Source organism: Zerene cesonia, chromosome 19 (assembly GCF_012273895.1).
Source record: "Zerene cesonia ecotype Mississippi chromosome 19, Zerene_cesonia_1.1, whole genome shotgun sequence".
NCBI classification, from domain to species: domain Eukaryota; kingdom Metazoa; phylum Arthropoda; class Insecta; order Lepidoptera; family Pieridae; genus Zerene; species Zerene cesonia.
The window spans coordinates 1,510,748-1,528,559 of record NC_052120.1 but is presented as its reverse complement, the minus strand read 5'-3'; the positions used below and the strand labels follow the sequence as shown (position 1 = coordinate 1,528,559).

General features: G+C 33.9%; 3 protein-coding genes across 3 annotated transcripts in view; 2 read left to right on the top strand and 1 right to left on the bottom strand.

Annotated features, from left to right (window-relative positions):
* Nucleotides 1-6,327, top strand: part of LOC119834178 (uncharacterized protein CG5902) — a 7,793-nt gene extending 1,466 nt beyond the window's left edge. The window contains exons 3-4 of the mRNA XM_038358485.1: nt 1,568-1,798; nt 3,180-6,327. Coding sequence (XP_038214413.1) covers nt 1,568-1,798; nt 3,180-3,334 — 386 coding nt within the window. The 3' untranslated portion in view covers nt 3,335-6,327. The remainder of the gene's footprint in view (nt 1-1,567; nt 1,799-3,179) is intronic.
* A 275-nt stretch (nt 6,328-6,602) lies between these two features.
* Nucleotides 6,603-8,747, bottom strand: LOC119834180. The gene is made up of 4 exons (XM_038358486.1): nt 8,458-8,747; nt 7,748-7,919; nt 7,190-7,321; nt 6,603-6,875 (listed from the first exon to the last, which is right to left on the bottom strand). The coding sequence occupies exons 1-4, from the start codon at nt 8,571-8,573 to the stop codon at nt 6,642-6,644; spliced, it is 654 nt and encodes a 217-aa protein (XP_038214414.1). The 5' UTR covers nt 8,574-8,747; the 3' UTR covers nt 6,603-6,641.
* Nucleotides 8,748-9,985: 1,238 nt separating this feature from the next.
* LOC119834281 (poly(ADP-ribose) glycohydrolase) lies at nt 9,986-17,808 on the top strand (the record flags this gene model as incomplete). The annotated part of the gene is made up of 11 exons (XM_038358617.1): nt 9,986-10,649; nt 10,991-11,152; nt 11,841-11,950; nt 12,690-12,833; nt 13,202-13,284; nt 13,645-13,807; nt 14,651-14,781; nt 15,353-15,540; nt 15,894-16,134; nt 16,788-16,906; nt 17,485-17,808. Coding segments are annotated over exons 1-11 (1,935 nt in total), but the record flags the coding sequence as incomplete, so codon positions are not given.
* Nucleotides 17,809-17,812: the final 4 nt, after the last annotated feature.

The following is a 17,812-nucleotide window of genomic DNA, read 5'->3' as shown; positions in this document are numbered from 1 at the left end:
AAGTTTGTAGTAGGCTACCCATAATCTTTTTGTAAAATCGAAAACAGATTTTCTGTTTACTTTATTTCTTTAACTTTTGCTTATAATTTTAAAAATAAATAAGTTATAAGCAATAACAAGAAATTTTTAACAGAAAGAAATAAAAAAAAAACATTTAAAAACATTTTTTTACTACATTTTGTGTTGTCTATGCAATAATACATACCTTGTGTTATTGGATATACCATCTTGAATTAAAAATTTGTCATAGTATTTTGCTAATTTAGCCTTTTCATTTGATATCCATATTGTAAAGTATTTCAACCAATATTTTAAGGCAGCCATCATCTTTTACCACTTTTTCATCAAACATAGTTATAAACACCACCAAGAAAACAGTTTTAAAAATGAAAAAAAAAACACGTTGTAATCAAAAAATTATAAGACAGATATACAAACAGACATGAAACTTATAAAAGGCTTTTGTTTGGGGGGGTCGAAAGTAGTACGCGAAAGTCACATAAAAAAACCTGTGGAACTTGGTAGTTGGTGTATAATATTAGTAATATATTCATGTATAACTCACGAGATTAAGTTATTATTCACATAGAAATAACATTTGATTATATTAATAGGTTAAATTAAGATTAATATGTATTTTAATATCTTCAAGATTGTTTAGAAGGTAAATATTGGTTCAGTTTTTTTTTCTTCTATAATTCTTATTGAAGAGACTAACATTTTCAAATCATCTGAGAGTAGACTGATGTTATTAATATTTTTTCTGAATATGGATGTAGAGTAGCATCAAATTAAAGCCTTATTTTATTAAAATTTTAATCTTTACTAGTGTGTGACTTAAGTTAACTTACTCATTTCATTTTCATTGATAAAGGAAAAGCGGCGGGGCCACAATGTGTACACAGACAAATAGCTTCGATCAGCGTATTTTTTAAATTTGCATATGTGTGTCACTACAATGGGTTACAGTTATTAACTAACATAACTTTAAAAAATAATCCTCAAACCAACTGAGACATACGGACAGGATCATATAGGATCATAACTTCTACCATCTCAAAAGGGAATGTTAATTTATTTTTTGTCTTTCTCACTGATAAAAATGAGTTGGTGTTGCGAACGGCCTCTCAACACTAACATTCGCCCTAGCCAGCTAATGTAGCCCCAGCATAAAGTCCCTTGGCTATTAAAATTACCATTATTTTATGATTAAAATGTAATTTATTGGCCTATATTCCTAATAGCTGTAGCTGTTATAATATTAAACTACAGTGATTTAAAACTGGCGTAACATTATCGCTACGTAATATTACCGAAAGATAAATGATTTAAACATACTTAAGTGACTATAAAATAAAATAATAAACTATACATTGATCAGCTCACTTTCATGGATATATAAAAGTGAGCTGAATCAAATAATAACCATAATCTCTTTCATAATCTGAACTGAATCTGAATACATTATCTGACCCATTTTAAATAAGTCAAACGAAAAGTGATGAACACTCATTTATCTTATTAGTTTAATTTATTTAGTCACAATTCAATCCCTGTTACTTTAAAGGGCTACGGGAGTACGCCATCACGAGTGCCTTAAAAGATTCCCGTTTCTCTCCGATCACTCGCGAGGAAGTACCACGGCTGACGGTGTCCGTCTCGATCTTGCAGCATTTCGAAGAGGCTGAACATTATCTGGACTGGAAGCTGGGGAAGCACGGGATACGCATAGAGTTTATCAGCGAGCGCGGCTCGAAACGCACAGCAACCTACTTACCTCAAGTCGCTACTGAGCAAGGTGATTGGTTTATATAGATTGTTATGTTACATCTGGTACATATAATGTGTATAGATTGTGTTAAATACTAACGTGCTGTTGATCGACGGTAAACGCTTTATTTGATCAAAATTTGCCTTGCTTTAAACTTGATGTCATCAAAAGTCAGACATTGTAAGCTGATGCATAATAGCGTCAATTGATTTTTATTGCATTTTAATGTAATTTGTCAACAGACAGAGAAATTCAATCTATGTGGCTAACTCTCATCAAAATTAGCCATTCTCAAAACTTATTGACTTTGACTTCAAAATTCTGAGTAAATAAGAAAAATTATATTGGCAACTTTTTAATGAAACATATAATTTTATACATCGATGTAGTGTAAAAATGAATAATCTATTATAAATTTAAAAGTATATTTTTATGTGATTAGGAAACAGCAGTGACTGCCGCTGACTCCTTAGATGTTGCCACAATATCATGTTGAGTGATATTGACATTGTCCTACAATAGAGAGTATACGGTATCTGATTAATATAAGCACTTCAACGTATTTATACGAGTATAATATAAGGACTCTTCAAGTAGATATGTAGCTGTGTGCTGAATCTTATAATTTCGTTTTATACACACCAGATGCAGCAATAGTTATTAATTTGAAGAAATAAGACTGTGTCGCCTTGTACGATTAAATTTAAATAACGAATTTAATTCCCGTAACCAAAAAGGGGTTTAAAAATAGATCTATAAAAAGTCTGAATAAATGATACTCATATCAAATTAACAGAGATGTTCTTAAAATAAGTTTTGAATATTTACCATACAAACAAAAATACCGAATATTTTTTTTTTATGTATTATATTTTATAGCAAACGATACTTGTTGTTTAAATTGGAGAAACCCATTTAATCGAATTTTAATTAAACATCTATAACCTTGTCGTTTATAGATGTTTCTGTATTATAAATTACCGCATAGTAACATATACATGTTACCAAACTAAACAAAAAAAATGAAATTCTCAAATTAGGCGGAGATTGTGTTTTATTGTTATATAATAATCATGTCAATTTAATAACAAACCAAGCATAAAAAAGATATTGATCCAAATCAGTAAACTGGTTAAGGATAGTTCCTAAACACTCTTCCAATCTTAGCACATGCCATAGTCATATATAGTCTTGGATTTTATACGAAGAACTTATACATGCGTGCTTGCGTGTATGCGAGCCGCTTTGCTTCGTCAAGGACTTAATAGGGTTTACTATTGCGTATATTTTCTTGTTTATTAGGAATTTTATAATTTATTTCCAGCATTTTCAACCTTATTCATTTTCATTAAAGGATAAATTCAATTACCGCTCTTGATAATGAATTCAACTCTGCCAAACATTTCAGGTTGGGACCAAATCCAAACGATCGATTCCCTCCTCAGAAAGGGGGGTTACAAGGCGGCGATCACCGCCGATCTAAGACGGAGTATCAAACTCACGAGATACCAGTCCGAGGAGGTATCCGCATCCTACAACGACTACATCAACCAACGTTGCTAGCAGATGGCCAATCAGCCCTGCCAAGGGTTCCCAAACAACATTTTCGCCTATCCACCACCATTTATATATCGGACGAACGCGAGTGAAAGTGTTAATGTAGCTTCTAAGTATACATACAGTGTACCGAATGAAACGTGGCGTGATACAAGTACAACGGAAAGTCAGAATTATGCTCAAAGTGGTTCCGGAACGCGAAAGAGGTCGATCGTGGATATCGTTTAGCGTCTAATCACTGCCAATGACATTCCTGTCAGGGATACAAGGTGCCATTAAAAGACTTCGGTATTTCGTCTCCCGTTTTAAAAATAGATTCCTCTAGCTTGGTAGAATAGACACGGAATAGCGATAGTGTAGATGCTTTAGTCCAGATTACGTGAAAACGCGTCGAGTCGTGGCATATGCGAGGAATTATCGCGCTTATTTTGTCAGATATTGAATTAGAACCTATGGCAGAAATTAAAAAGTAAATGTTTGTTAGTGACTGTAATATTGTAAATGGGGTCACTGACTTGCGTGCAGCATTCGTACAATACACAAATGATAGTCATTTATGGAACGAATCATTTACGAATGTCATCCGACACTTGTGAATTCTTGGTCGTCGTAATGTGACCGGCAACATATAGGTTTCAATTTTATTGTGAAAACTAAATTTGCAAAATTAAATCACATACTAGTTTGTATATGCCACTGAATTAATGGTACAATTGATTTGGAGGGCAAAATAGAGTGCAAAATTCCTTTGAAGGTTTAATCGCTATGTACAGACGAAATATCGCAGTTTTGCCTAAAGTAATATCGCTTTAAATATCATCAGTAAATAATATAAAGTGTGAATTTTAGTAGTACTAGAGTCTAGACGAATACTTGAATAAACTAGGTTGAGAATGTTTTCTTTAGTGTCTCAATTATGATTATTATTCATCAGGATATACATGAATGTGCAAAAATCTATGAGTACATGAAAAAAATGCAAGATTACAGGGTATCATCATAAAATAGAAATTTAAACAATGACTGAATACTAAATAATGATCTGCATATCTGTGGTAAACATTATAACTACACAGATAATATAAATAATAAAGAACTGTACAATCTTTCATAGACAATAAATCTTACTCTATGATGTTATAAGCTTAACATTAAGTCTACCAAAGCCACTTATTTTAATTTAAAAAAAAATACATTTTTGAAAAAATACATGTATTGTTGTAGTTTGGATTTAAGACAATTTCAGTATTTTTTTTAATTCTTTTTAAAATAATTACTTTAATATTTGCAATTGTTTCCCTTTCTCTATTTTAAAAATTCTCTTACAGTAATATTCAACTGATCTTCTAAGACCTAAGTAAACTTAAATATATTAAGTATTAGGTTGTATGGTTCGCCTTATTATGAACTTTGGTAGATAATAAAATATCCTGATGTGTAATAAACTGACAAATTAAGTTTGAATTACTATTACAAAAAAAAAGTTCCGTGTCATCATTGAGTGTTTGATTCATTGATTGAAATTTAACATCGATTCACTGAGACCATAATTTTGACTTTTTCTTTAAAATTATAGCGTCGTGTTCATGAGATACTTTAAGTAATAACAGATTCATAATATTTTAAGTGCATTTACTGGTATATTGACATGTTATTTCGTGTCTTATTTTTAACAACTAAACGAGAAAGTTTTCTCGTCTTAGAAAATCAAACGAACATTTACAAAGCGCATACAACACTCGTGACTACGACGTTTTCCCTGATTTGAAATCTTATTTTGATAAGAAAAATGGCGTGCTTATAGTTCACAATTGGATGATTGGTGATATAGGTGATTCATAAATGTATGATTATAATTAGATAGTATTTAAATAAAAACGGTTTTGGCTGATTAAGATATATTGCTTGTGTTAACTTTTAAAAATATAGTTTATCTCATTATAAAGGTTGTAAGGGATTGTATAAACTGAGGTTAATTTAACGTAAATGGATATGATTTGTCCTTCGCTATGTGTAGTTTTTTATCAAATGACATTTGTAACACATTGAACGTCTATAATTGCAGAAGAAAAAGATAGATACACATGATTTAATGACAAAGCGCGGGTTTTTATACATATAGATTGATACGTAATACGACGTACAAATTTATGGAACATTTATTGAGTTGTTTTCTTTTTTGTTAAATTAAACAGATATTATGATGCAAAGCAGCCACTCGTATTGAAATATGTGTATTAAAGAATAAGCAAGCTACGATCGGTTATAATAACAAAATTTACCACTGCCCATATACTTTTTGTGTTATATTTGTTGCTTACCATGTGAAAATTAAGTCTAGAAAAACAATTACGAGGTAATATGCATTAAATTCTGAATAATTGAATAGCTCTTTGAATATAAGGTTTTTTTTTTAAATTGCTCTCTTTTATTGACAGTCCATTGTAACTTTAACCTCAGTTCATATAATAACGATTTATGATTAAGTTGGTCAATTAGTTAATTTTTGTGAGCTTATGAAGAAATTTTGACTCTGTAAAAAGGTTTAATCAACCGATAAATGGCCCGGTTTTTTGCGTACTTACGTCTATACGTTATACTGGGAGGTAAAGAATATTGGTTTAATGATCGGTTCTTCCACCTCCCTTGATAAATGACCTTTGAAGTAAGGTTTTAATTTCTGTGCGTATGATATATAAGCGGGTTTAAGGTAAAATTAACTCCACCGTCCATGGTACATTTATATCTTCAACGTAATATCTTCAGCTATATAAGCATAGAAATCTCAAGTGATATAAGATCGTGATGCCTTAGAGTTAAGGTTTGGTTCTGTTTGAATGTTTTGTAACGCGTATGTTAACACAGATTACTCTTTACCTCTCAGGTTCAAGAATTTCAGAGTGTTATAGAATTAAAATAGATTATACACTCGGGTTCCTCAATTGTAATGATATCTCGGGTTATAGGCTAAAGTTATCAAAGCGAAAATTCTAAAAAAAGTATATAAGGTGGAAAAATACAAAAAATTTATGAATAAGATATAATTTGTTGTAGGTTAAGTAGCCGTTCTTACTTTATCGATATTTTTAATACGAATTGTTGTTATTTTAATAGACGTTTACGTTGTTGGAGCGTCGAAAATCTTCTAAATGATAATAAAACATCTGCCGCCAATCAAACTTGAGTTTTATAACCCAATTTCGATGCAAAAGTATTTAAGACAATAAATAATTAAGGTCTTATTATTACGAAAGGGTAAATGAAAACTGCATAATGTTGTCTATTCAAATCTATTTACACTATACACACATATTTATAGGTCCTCTTCGGCTGACAGTTTCTGTTCTATTGCAATTAACTTATTTCTCAGTATAATACTGTTTTTCATTTCGAAATAAGTTATAATAGATGAGGCAACTACTTGCACAAGAGTAAGGGTGGTTAATGTTCCTGTGAGTGGCTTGGTGATGGTACGTAAGAACTTAAATAATACTTTAGGGCCCTCTTGCAGGTGTGGAACCCTGTATGTATTGTATCTATTTGCCAGCTAAAAAAAAATTAGTGAATTACGCACATAGTAAATATAGAACTGGTGCACAAAATAATTTTTTTTTTAAATCCTATTAATAATATTTTGAATTTGTAAAGAATCTAATTTATATGAAAGGATGTTGCTGTTCCACTAAACAGAAAAAAATATCATCATTCTTTAAAGTTGTAGGCTACTCTTAATCCATGAATATACTTATATCGCCATAGGCTGTATGTCATGACATAATTTTGGTACAATGAAAATGTTGAGTTATTTAAATGGATAAATAAATTTTAATAGACATAAAAAACTAATAATGTGCAACCTACCATTAAAGCTGAAGTGGGCGCTAGCAGCATTGGATATGTTATACCTAAAACAACTTGCGTGGTCGCTGATCTCATTTCATAGCACACCGGACATTGCTCACCCTTCATTAGCATCATATCTGTTGATATTAACTGTAATTTTTCAAACTTTAATTATAAAAGAAGCAGTGCTGTAAATGGCCATCATTGCACCTGTAAGCTTTTGTATTTATCTTATTTTATCTTTCTTGTTTCTTTAGATATTATAGGTAGCTAGAGCAATGCTATGTTTTGATCTATTTCAATTAATTCAAGGTGATGAAAGGGTAATAAAGCACAATGAGGTGTTGATGATAATATTATATTATATTTTGTAAGAAAATTAATTTTCTGGAAAGCTGTTTAAGCAATGTTATGTCTTATTTAGCAGCAATTTCGAAGATACCATTATTTTGGCCACTATGTGTTAAAATCAAGTGCAGAGGGACTTATCGGGAGCAAACCGAACAATAATTTTTGTTCTTAATAAAATTTAAGGAGGAGGTTAAACAAAAATCCACAATTTTTTTAATTACTCACATATCTATGAAACAACAGGGTTAGCATTGCAGGCATAACAGATACAGGGATAACTGAAGAGAAATGTCCAAAAGTGCCAAGCTTCAACTTTCTGCGATAGTGCTTATTAATCAGTACTCCGGAGATACCATTTATACCAGCCAATGCTACCGAGCCATAGCGTAGAGCCCATCTAAAATTATAGTTTTAATTGTAATATTTAATTCAATCACTCCTACCACGTGTATTCAAGGTATCTTCGTTTATATAGCGTTATCTAATGTCCATAATAATATAATAAATCTGAAGAGTTTGTTTGTTTGCACGCACTACTAATCTCAGGAACTACCAATGTGAGAAATTCGATTGAGAAATTCTTTCAGTGTTAGATAGCCCATTTATTGAGGAAGGCTATAGGCTATATTTGTACCACGAGCGAAGTCGGCGGGGACCACTTATTTAAAATAAAGTTACACCTGGAAATAGTTGTGTTGGGAGGTTAGGTTTTTTTTAATCAATATTTTCGAACGTTTAATTTCTTTTTAAAATGTGATTGTGAATAAAGATCATTGCAGAGAACTCGATGTAGCTGTCTAAGTAAAACGATTTACCCAATACCCCACATCGATCCTAACTCGTCGTTATCGTCCTATCGTCGAGAGGTTATATATCTATATCATTTTTAATTTTTGCTATGTTTATATAATTAACTGCTCGTGAAATAAACGTACACATCACTCAGATCTTTCCATTTGTATACCAAATCCCAAACATATTCCGCAGCCTCATGTTCGGTCATAACAACCGCATCTTTGGGAACTTGTGAAGATGGACTTATGAAGGCCATATTTCTTTTTAGACATAAAATTTTAACAGTCTCTCACTGAAAAGTACCTAATGAGAAACACACTAAATTGTCTTTAATTCATACTTTAACGCTATTCCAATTTCTTATTTTAGTCTGAACTCAGAACTGTGAAGTCAGAAGTGTGAACATATTTTTATTGTCAATTGTATCAGCTGTTTTTGACAAATTCTCTATTTGGTATGATCAGGACCACAGATAACATAATACTAGGACCACACAGAGAATGGACCATGGTCATAGTATCTATTTTAAAGCAAAGCGAAAAGCGACCGAAACTCACGGCTGATAAACGAGTTGCGTGAGAGAGGTAATGTGGAGATGTTGTCACTCACTTTCTAATTTGATGATCTTAATTTTTTGACGTGACAACGTCTTAAATTAGGTTGCGGCTCGGAGTCGCTCATGAAAAAGTGTAACGCCCGGTAACGTTACGATGAGTCACCGAACTATGATCGGTCCGCCGCGCGCGCAGCACTAGAGAATTAGGCGCATTGAATCATCGCGTGCTTGTGTCTCTGTCTCTGTCTTTTTAGTAAACAAAATATATTTTCTATAGTTATAATTTGTGCAATTCTTATTTTCATTCAATTCCTTGTTCCTATTGTGCAATTTAATAATATTTATATCAATAAATATTCTACCGAGAAAAAGACGTTGTCACGTAAAATCTTCGCCCGTAAAACCGACTTTACAGGTAACCATTTTTTTTAATAGTATACTGCTGAGTTTCGTTCGGTGAGTGGGGGGACCCAGAGGTCTATATCCTTTTCCGTACCCTTCCCAGTCATTTCTTTTAATCCTGACTTCAATCCTTTTTTTTCTCTCTTTCCAATTTGAAGACCATCCCATCCACTTGTTGAGGCGTAAGGTCTGCTATCGACTTCACGCTTCTCTAACTGTTTATGGGTGGTGGTAGCGCTTACCATTAGGTGCAGGGTCCATTGCCGACGATGACATAAAAAAAGTTATAATTAATTTAAAAAATATTTATGTAATTAATTCACATTATTATGTATTGGCGTATACATTACGAATAGTAGATTTCTGAGTGATAATTTCTATTTATTATTTTATTTATATTTTTCCTTTTAGGTGGTGTCATAAGATTAATTAATGTGTAAAAAATTAAATAAAACAAAATTCTCTTCTAAATTTTGAAACTAAACAAACTAATGAAGTGACGAGCCTCTAAGCGCTATTAAAGCGCTTAGAGGCTCGTCACTTCATTAGTTTGTTTAGTTTCAAAATTTTTTAGCGCTTTAATAGCGCTTAGAGGCTCGTCGGCGGTATTGTCACTCCTGTTTACATACGTCCAGCGTTCATGACATTTAACATTTCAATTTTGCGATTTGACAATTTTTTATTTGTGTAATTTGTAAATAACTTTTTAACTCTATATAAATTGCATACTTTTTCATAATAATATAAAATTATTCCGTTTCGTGATAGCTGAATATTGGTCTGCGTTATTTTTGTGCGCATCGTGTTGAAACTGATGTAAAATAAAATTTTATATTTAGCAAATAGCACAGAATCAAATAGTATTTTAAATAATTTATAGTACATTATTGATATTGATAAAGCACAGAATATTTTTATTCAAAGTGGTATTATAATCTTTCTTCGTGCGAATTCATATTGAAAAGTCGACATGTTTACAGTCGCGAGCAACAAAGTTCAATATATTAATTTAATACGAAACAGTGCGTTTAAATAATTTATATTGTTAAGTGTATCGCTGTTTATTTTGCGTGATCAAAATAATTTTTTCAAGGAATATTACTTATGAATTACATTACAATGAGTTCTAAAGCAATGTCGATTGATCAAACGTGGAGAGGAGTACAATTGTCCCAGATACATGGATCCGATTCTCCTTGGGGATCCCCAGAATTCCCCTTAGTCCGCCCGGGCTTCAATCATACAGTGCTGTATCACATCCCCAGTCATGGTGATTTGGAAAGACCTCCAAAACCTCAAATAGGACAAGATAAATGGGATCATGAGCATGTGAGAATGCCTGACTCCCAACATAGCTTGTACCCTGTTGTTGATGTAAGTAAATTTTGTTTGTGGCATCTTTGTTGGATGTTCAACAATAGTATTTTTCATGTAAGAGCATAATTAACCAACCAAAAATCGATTAGCTTAGATGCAATGTGCACTGTCATGGGATGCAAATAGAAGGACATTATTTTAATTCAGAGACATACGCATGTTGGAGGACTTAGTTGTATATAATATATAGCAATTATAAATGAATTTTTACTACTACACAATACATATATTTTTGAAGATTTTCCAGGAATTTATTCTTGCACATACATATTATCTCTAAATTGCATGATTTGATTTTTTCAGAGTATTTCTTTTAATTTTTAATTAAATGATTCCAGGAAAATGGTCAAAAGCAACTCAAAGAGCGATGGCTGATTATAGAAGAAGCTTTAAGCAAGCCTATACGGAATAGTAATGAATTGGCAGGAGCAATTCTAAAATATAATACACAATTTAAAGATGTCTGGAAATTTTCATCATTACATCATCTATTAAATGAAGTATGAAAATTTTGTTGTAGATAATGAAGTATTGTAAATTATGGAAAACTTACTTTCAAGTATCTAACAAACAAGCTTAAATGATAGAATCAACTAAATTGTCTCACTTGCTCTTATACAGGATATATGTAAAGAAATTATTTAATCTTGGAATTTCTTATCAGGATAAACTTATGAAAGTATTGTATTGTCACCGATCCTTAATATATGTACAAGTATAATATTTTCATTTAATTATCTATTTGTCTGTCAAAATCCTATCTAAAACTATATAAATATAAAAATAAGAAAACATACAGGTGAAGGCAAAAAAAGCATGTTTAAAATGGAGTCCTGTGTCCCCATATTATGTTTGGGTCTTACTTTTTTATTATATGGTACTAACCTACTAGACAAAGACCAATTTTTAAAGACTGCAATGGGTCAAAAGATTATCATGGCAATAATCCTTAAGTTATTGTTTTATGTATAAAATGTGTTCACTGTACTCAAATATTTTATACTTGCTGTAACCTGTGGCGTCACCAATGTGGTACCCGGGTAAAAAGTAGCCTATGTGCTAATCCAGACTATAATATGTGTCTGCACCAAATTTTATACAGATATAATATACTGTTTTCACGTGAAAGTGTAGTAAACATCCATACATACAAACTTTGCATTTATAATTTATGATATATTATTTTAGCATTTAGAAGAGGAGGAATCAAACTATTTTTTTGATGTCACACTACCACAAATAGCTAAGCTGGCTTTAGCCTTGCCAAAGCTTATACAATCATCTATACCATTGTTGAAGTAAGTTGGTTTAAATACTATGAATCGTCTCAATTCAAGTATATTTTTAATGTATTGACTTATTAATTTTTTGCATTGACTGATGAATATTTATATTATGATCCCTCCGGGTTATAAGAATTATATGTAGTATAGGTGAAGCCGGAGCGGATAGTTGTCAAATTATTTAATTATACATAAACCTTATAACTATTCTGTTTTTTTATGCCACAGTCGGCAATGGAGCTGGTGGGACGCCTGATGGTAAGCGCTACCACCGCCCATGAACATTTAGAGAGGCCGTGAGAGGCGTGGGGTCTGCAATCGACCATTAGGTCTCTACAAATGGATTGTCGACTTTAAATTGGGAAGGTATTAAGAAAGCATTGGCGAGAGGAATAAAGGAAAGGAATGGGAAGGGGAAGGAAAAGTAATGGGCCTCCGGCTCCCCCACTCACCGAACAAAACACAGCAGAATACTATTTCACGCCGGTCTTCTGTGGGAGTGTGGTACTTTACCGGTGCGGGCTGGGCCAATTCGTGCCGAATCGTGCTCCACTACCACATATGTGCAATAAATACAGTATTAGGCGGCCTTATCATTTAATAGAAATCTCTTCCAGGCAAAAGGTTGGTACCAGCTTTACAAGCTTAGTTATATGTATGTACATTATAATGCTTTTGCATGTCATCACAACATCAAATTTTTTTTCATAATTAAAAAAAACCAGCAATATGTATGTGTGTATGTTGTTTTTAGACAAGAAAAGAACAAATCAATATCCCTAACACAACAACAAGTTTCGAGTTTGCTGGCAAATGCATTTTTCTGCACATTTCCAAGGAGAAATTCAAGGAAAGCCACAGCAGAATATTGCAATTACCCGTATATTAATTTTTCTAAGTAAGTTATGTTTTTGATGCTTAAATTTATTAAACATTCTCGTGAAATTATTGTATCGTCAATGATCCTGATAAGTGTACCAAGTTTAAATTAAATATTTTCCATTAAAGTAGGACAATGTAACAACATATTTTATTGTTTTTGCTAGCATTTACTCTTTTTATTCTGTTATAGGATGGTCAACTAATATATTTGTATCAAATAGATATAGCATCTGATTATAAATTATTATTATAATAACGTTGACAAAATTTGTAAGCAAGAAAATGTTGAAATTACATGTATGAAAGTAATTTATAACTGTACCTATTAAGCTGCAAACACGGATTTATAATATGTATAATATGTATTTTTATCTTAATTTTCAGTTTGTACAACATGAGTCCCAAAGATAGCACATTGGAAAAGCTCAAATGTATTTGCCATTACTTCAGAAGAGTCTGCACTAAAGGTGATTGTATATTTCGTTATTCATTATTATTATTATTGTTTTGCTTAAGAAAAGTTATATAACATGTTAAGACAATTTAAAGATTTCAAGATTGGACTCAACTTGACTCCTGTAAAACTACCGTCATTTTAAAATTGTTACAGCTACTTAATAAAAATATATATAAAAATGTATCATATTAAAAAAGAGAAGGCATTTTTGTTGTTATCGTGCCAAAGATTATAAATGAAATGAAAGCTGCCAAAAACAAATATTGTTAACATATGTTACCAGTCTTGTGGATCAAATAAAAAAAAATCAAACTCGCTTGTTTAGTCCCCATTGTATTTACATATCATGATCCTGACTGTTGCAGTACAGTCCCAACAGGTGTGGTCACGTTCACGCGCCGCTACGTCCCGCCCCGGGACTGTCCCGACTGGGGACGGTCCCAGAACACGATAGCTAGTGTCCCACTGTATGTGGACAGTGAAACTATCATTGAGGATATGGATGGACTAATTCAAGTGGATTTTGCTAATAAGTGAGGGTTTTTTTATTACTATTAATGGTGAAATATATATTTTATCATAAAATGTGGCAAAAAAAAAGCAGTCCAGAATATGTTTATTAATATTTTTTTTAATAACATTGGCTTTGTTTATGAACAAATTCCAATCCAATCGAAAGTATGAAGCCTATAGAATATGCAAACATGCAACAACTATTTATTTGTTTACCAGCTTTCCGCCCGCGGCTTTGCCCGCGTAGTCGCAGGAAAGATTGTCCCGGGGTTTTCCTCACATGTTCCCGTTTTCGTGGTATTTTCGGGATAAGAACTTTCCTATGTCTGTTTCCTGTATCTAAGCTACCTCTGCACTTTTCAGATTTTCAGCCAAATCGGTTAATGCGATCTTGAGTTATAAGTAGTGTTACTAACACACCACACAATGACGCGTAGCAGGATCTTAGACTATTTATAGTGTGTTTTTTAATTATTTTATGAAGACCATGTTTCTTCTGTCTTATCTTAATGATAACATCTTTATTGACTAAATTGACATATTTTGTGTATTCACACTTAACTGCTTATAGCGTGGACATGAATTCAAGTGAATTTTTAGTTGATATATATGTTTCTATGGAAATGGTTTGGACACGTTATCCTAGGCTGGTAGACTGATTTTGCTGTCTGTCTGTCCGTTCGTCTGTCACCAGGTATCTCATGAACTGTGATAACAGTAGAAAACTTGAGATATTTTTGTTGTAGCTATAATAACAAAGAAGGGAAGCCAAGTCAGCTCAATCCGTGCTGCTAATATTGAAGGATGTCGTATGAACACTCTCCCTTGAATGATGTTATATGAACACACTTCAATTGTACCAGGTTCTTAGGGGGTGGAGTGCTGGGGGGAGGCTGTGTGCAAGAAGAAATCCGTTTTGTCATCTGCCCAGAACTGCTTCTGTCCATGCTCTTCACAGAAGTACTCAAGCCGACGGAGACATTATTCATAATTGGTAAATATTATGTTGTGTTACTGTTATAGAAATTAATGATATTTACATCCAACTATTATTATAAATGCGATAGTCTGTAAGTATGGATGGATGTATGTTTGTTACTCTTTCTTTCTGAAAACAGCTTAACGTATCTGTATGAAATTGGTACAGAGATAGATTATAGTCTGTATTAGCACATACTTTTTACCCGGCTGCCCGAGTGGCGCCGCTTGTGTCCCCTTGTTTTTTTCACAATTTGAAGTCTTTTGAGCTGTTTTGTTATCGTTTCTGAATCATGTGAAACATGATGTGCCTTTTTGTATGATTATACAGGATATTTATTTTCAACCGAATTCAGAAAAAAAGGAAGTTCTCAATTCGCCCGTATACTTTTTTCTGTGTTTGTGAAAAGGTGAACCGATTTTGATGAAGTCATTTATTTATGACATATATGAGACACCAACTTTGGTGTCTCACACGTGCTTCTATTTAATTTGTGGCGGTATAGTATTATCAAAAAAATATTTTCCATGCGGTTTTGTAGATCAGATAGGCTATATTAATATGTTATAATCCCCACACCCCCCAGGCAGTGAGCGATACAGCAACTACACGGGCTACGGATCCAGCTTCCAGTGGGCGGGAGACCATGTAGACCAGACTCCGTTCGACTCGTCGTGCCGTCGCCGGTGTGCCGTCCTGGCTATGGACGCTCGGCCTTACTGCAGACCTAGCATGGAGTGGAAGAAGGAGGCTATCCTCAGGGAACTTAACAAGGTATCTGCAATTGCTCTTGGGTGCTTGTTAAGAAGTACGACGTACTGAGAGAAATAAAGATATCTCTGGTCTGCTAATTTTGTTTTTACGATGTCCGTATAATTTTTTTTGTATATAGAATACATTTTTTATGACGCCTGAACTCTGAACGCCTGACGTATGAACTCTTTTGCTACCTATTTGTAATGTAAGAGGAAAACCACCTCGGCACGTTCACACAAGTACTATTAAATACTAAGTTTTGTAATCACGATCAGCTGTGTCGGATGCCTTTTGTAAATCCATATAAACAGTTCACATTGTCGAATCGGTATACAGTATAGGTTGCCAGATTGGTTATATTTCGATTCCAGGCGTGGGTCGGCTTCTCCACGTACACGGACGACGGCCCCGGCGTGCAGTACCCCGGCGTGGCGACGGGCAACTGGGGCTGCGGCGCGTTCGGCGGCACCGCCACGCTCAAGTCCGTCGCGCAGCTCGCCAGCGCGGCGCACGCGCGCCGCCCGCTCGCCTACTGCACCTTCGGCGACGAGCGCCTGCGCGACTACCTGCGGGCGGTGTACGGCGCGCTGGCGAGGCGCGGCGTCACCGTGGGTGAGTGTGTAGCGGCTCGCCAGCGCGGCGCACGCGCGCCGCCCGCTCGCCTACTGCACCTTCGGCGACGAGCGCCTGCGCGACTACCTGGGGGCGGTGTACGGCGCGCTGGCGAGGCGCGGCGTCACCGTGGGTGAGTGTGTAGCCGCCGCCGGGCGCGGCTCGCCAGCGCGGCGCACGCGCATCATACATTGATAGTTTCATTCAAATTTAAAAAAACAATCACTTATGATCATATATTCATACATATAGATACAACCCCATGAATATTGATTACTTTTTTAAATGATTGAGATAAGTTAGATTAGCATTCTGAGTGGAATGAGTGTGTGAGTGAGAGCAAACCTGTCTTCTCGCTTTTTAATTTTTTACAAGATATTTTTCTAATCCAAGCGGAGAAGCGTCCAAAATCAAAAATCATTAAAATCTATTGAGCCGTTTATCACTAGTGTCCTCTTCATTTGATTTCTGCAAGTTGCTAAAATTGTTTTGTCTATGAGCGTATATCTAAGTAATAAATTGTCACATTATAAAGATTTCTTACCGTCTCACACTCACATGCACACACATATGTACCCGTACATGTGTATATAACACACTCATATGCACTCATACATGTGTCTGAAATCACAAATTTCAATTATTATTCTCAGGTCAGCTGTTCAACATGATAGTTAAATATTGCGAAACGTGCAACGCTAAAGAGACTACGTTACAATCGTTCTTAGAAAAGGAATTAGGTGAGACACCCTCTCCACATCCTATGTTCGTTGTAAGTATTACTATTGGTTTCAATATTTCTTGTTACAAACAATATATAAGTGAAGGTGAAAAAACTAAACAATATCCTACTAATATTATAAATACGAATGTTTGTAAGGATGTGTGTGTGTTTGTTACTCTTTCACGCAAGAACTACTGAACCGATGGCAATGAACATTAGGCAACTTTCTATCCCGATATTCCTACGGGATACGGACTTACGTGGGTGAAACCGCGGGGGCAGCTAGTACTCAATACAAATATACGATCTGTGATGTAAGATATAGATACAGGGAAATACAGGAAATCTTTTATATTCATAGTTTAAGTTTATTTTGGCAAGATCCTTTTGTTATTTTAGAATTGTAATTATTGTTCTTTGGAATTACATAAATTAACCTCATTTTTTTGAATAAAACAACCGTTTAAAGAAAAATGGTGCTTGAACGCACCAGACTTTAACAACTACTGTTATTTATTGTATTGTTATTTAATTTAATCCCCAAGTTTTAGGTTTTATCTTATAAGTATATGCTTCAATGTACCTGAATTAAGTAGATGTTATAATATATTCTATATTATTCGCAGGATAATTCACAACCGACAGTGGAACAAGGCACAAAACAACAAGAAACTGTGGAAAATAATAAAAAAGAAGGGGAAATACTATTCGAAAGCTTTGAGTTCGAAGACGAATTGTCGCCGGATCTATTTGAAGATGATGAACCCAACGTTGTGGAAGCTAGCGTTTCTTCAGATCCTAAGAAACTTTTTACTGAATTGGATAAACAAGATGAAGCGAGTGGCAAATTAAACCTTAACGGTCCAAGGAGTTCCACAGAGGCAATGGATGTGGAGGTGTCGCCAAAAGTGAAAAAAATAATGACGAAAAAAATCACGGATTATTTCAAGAAAA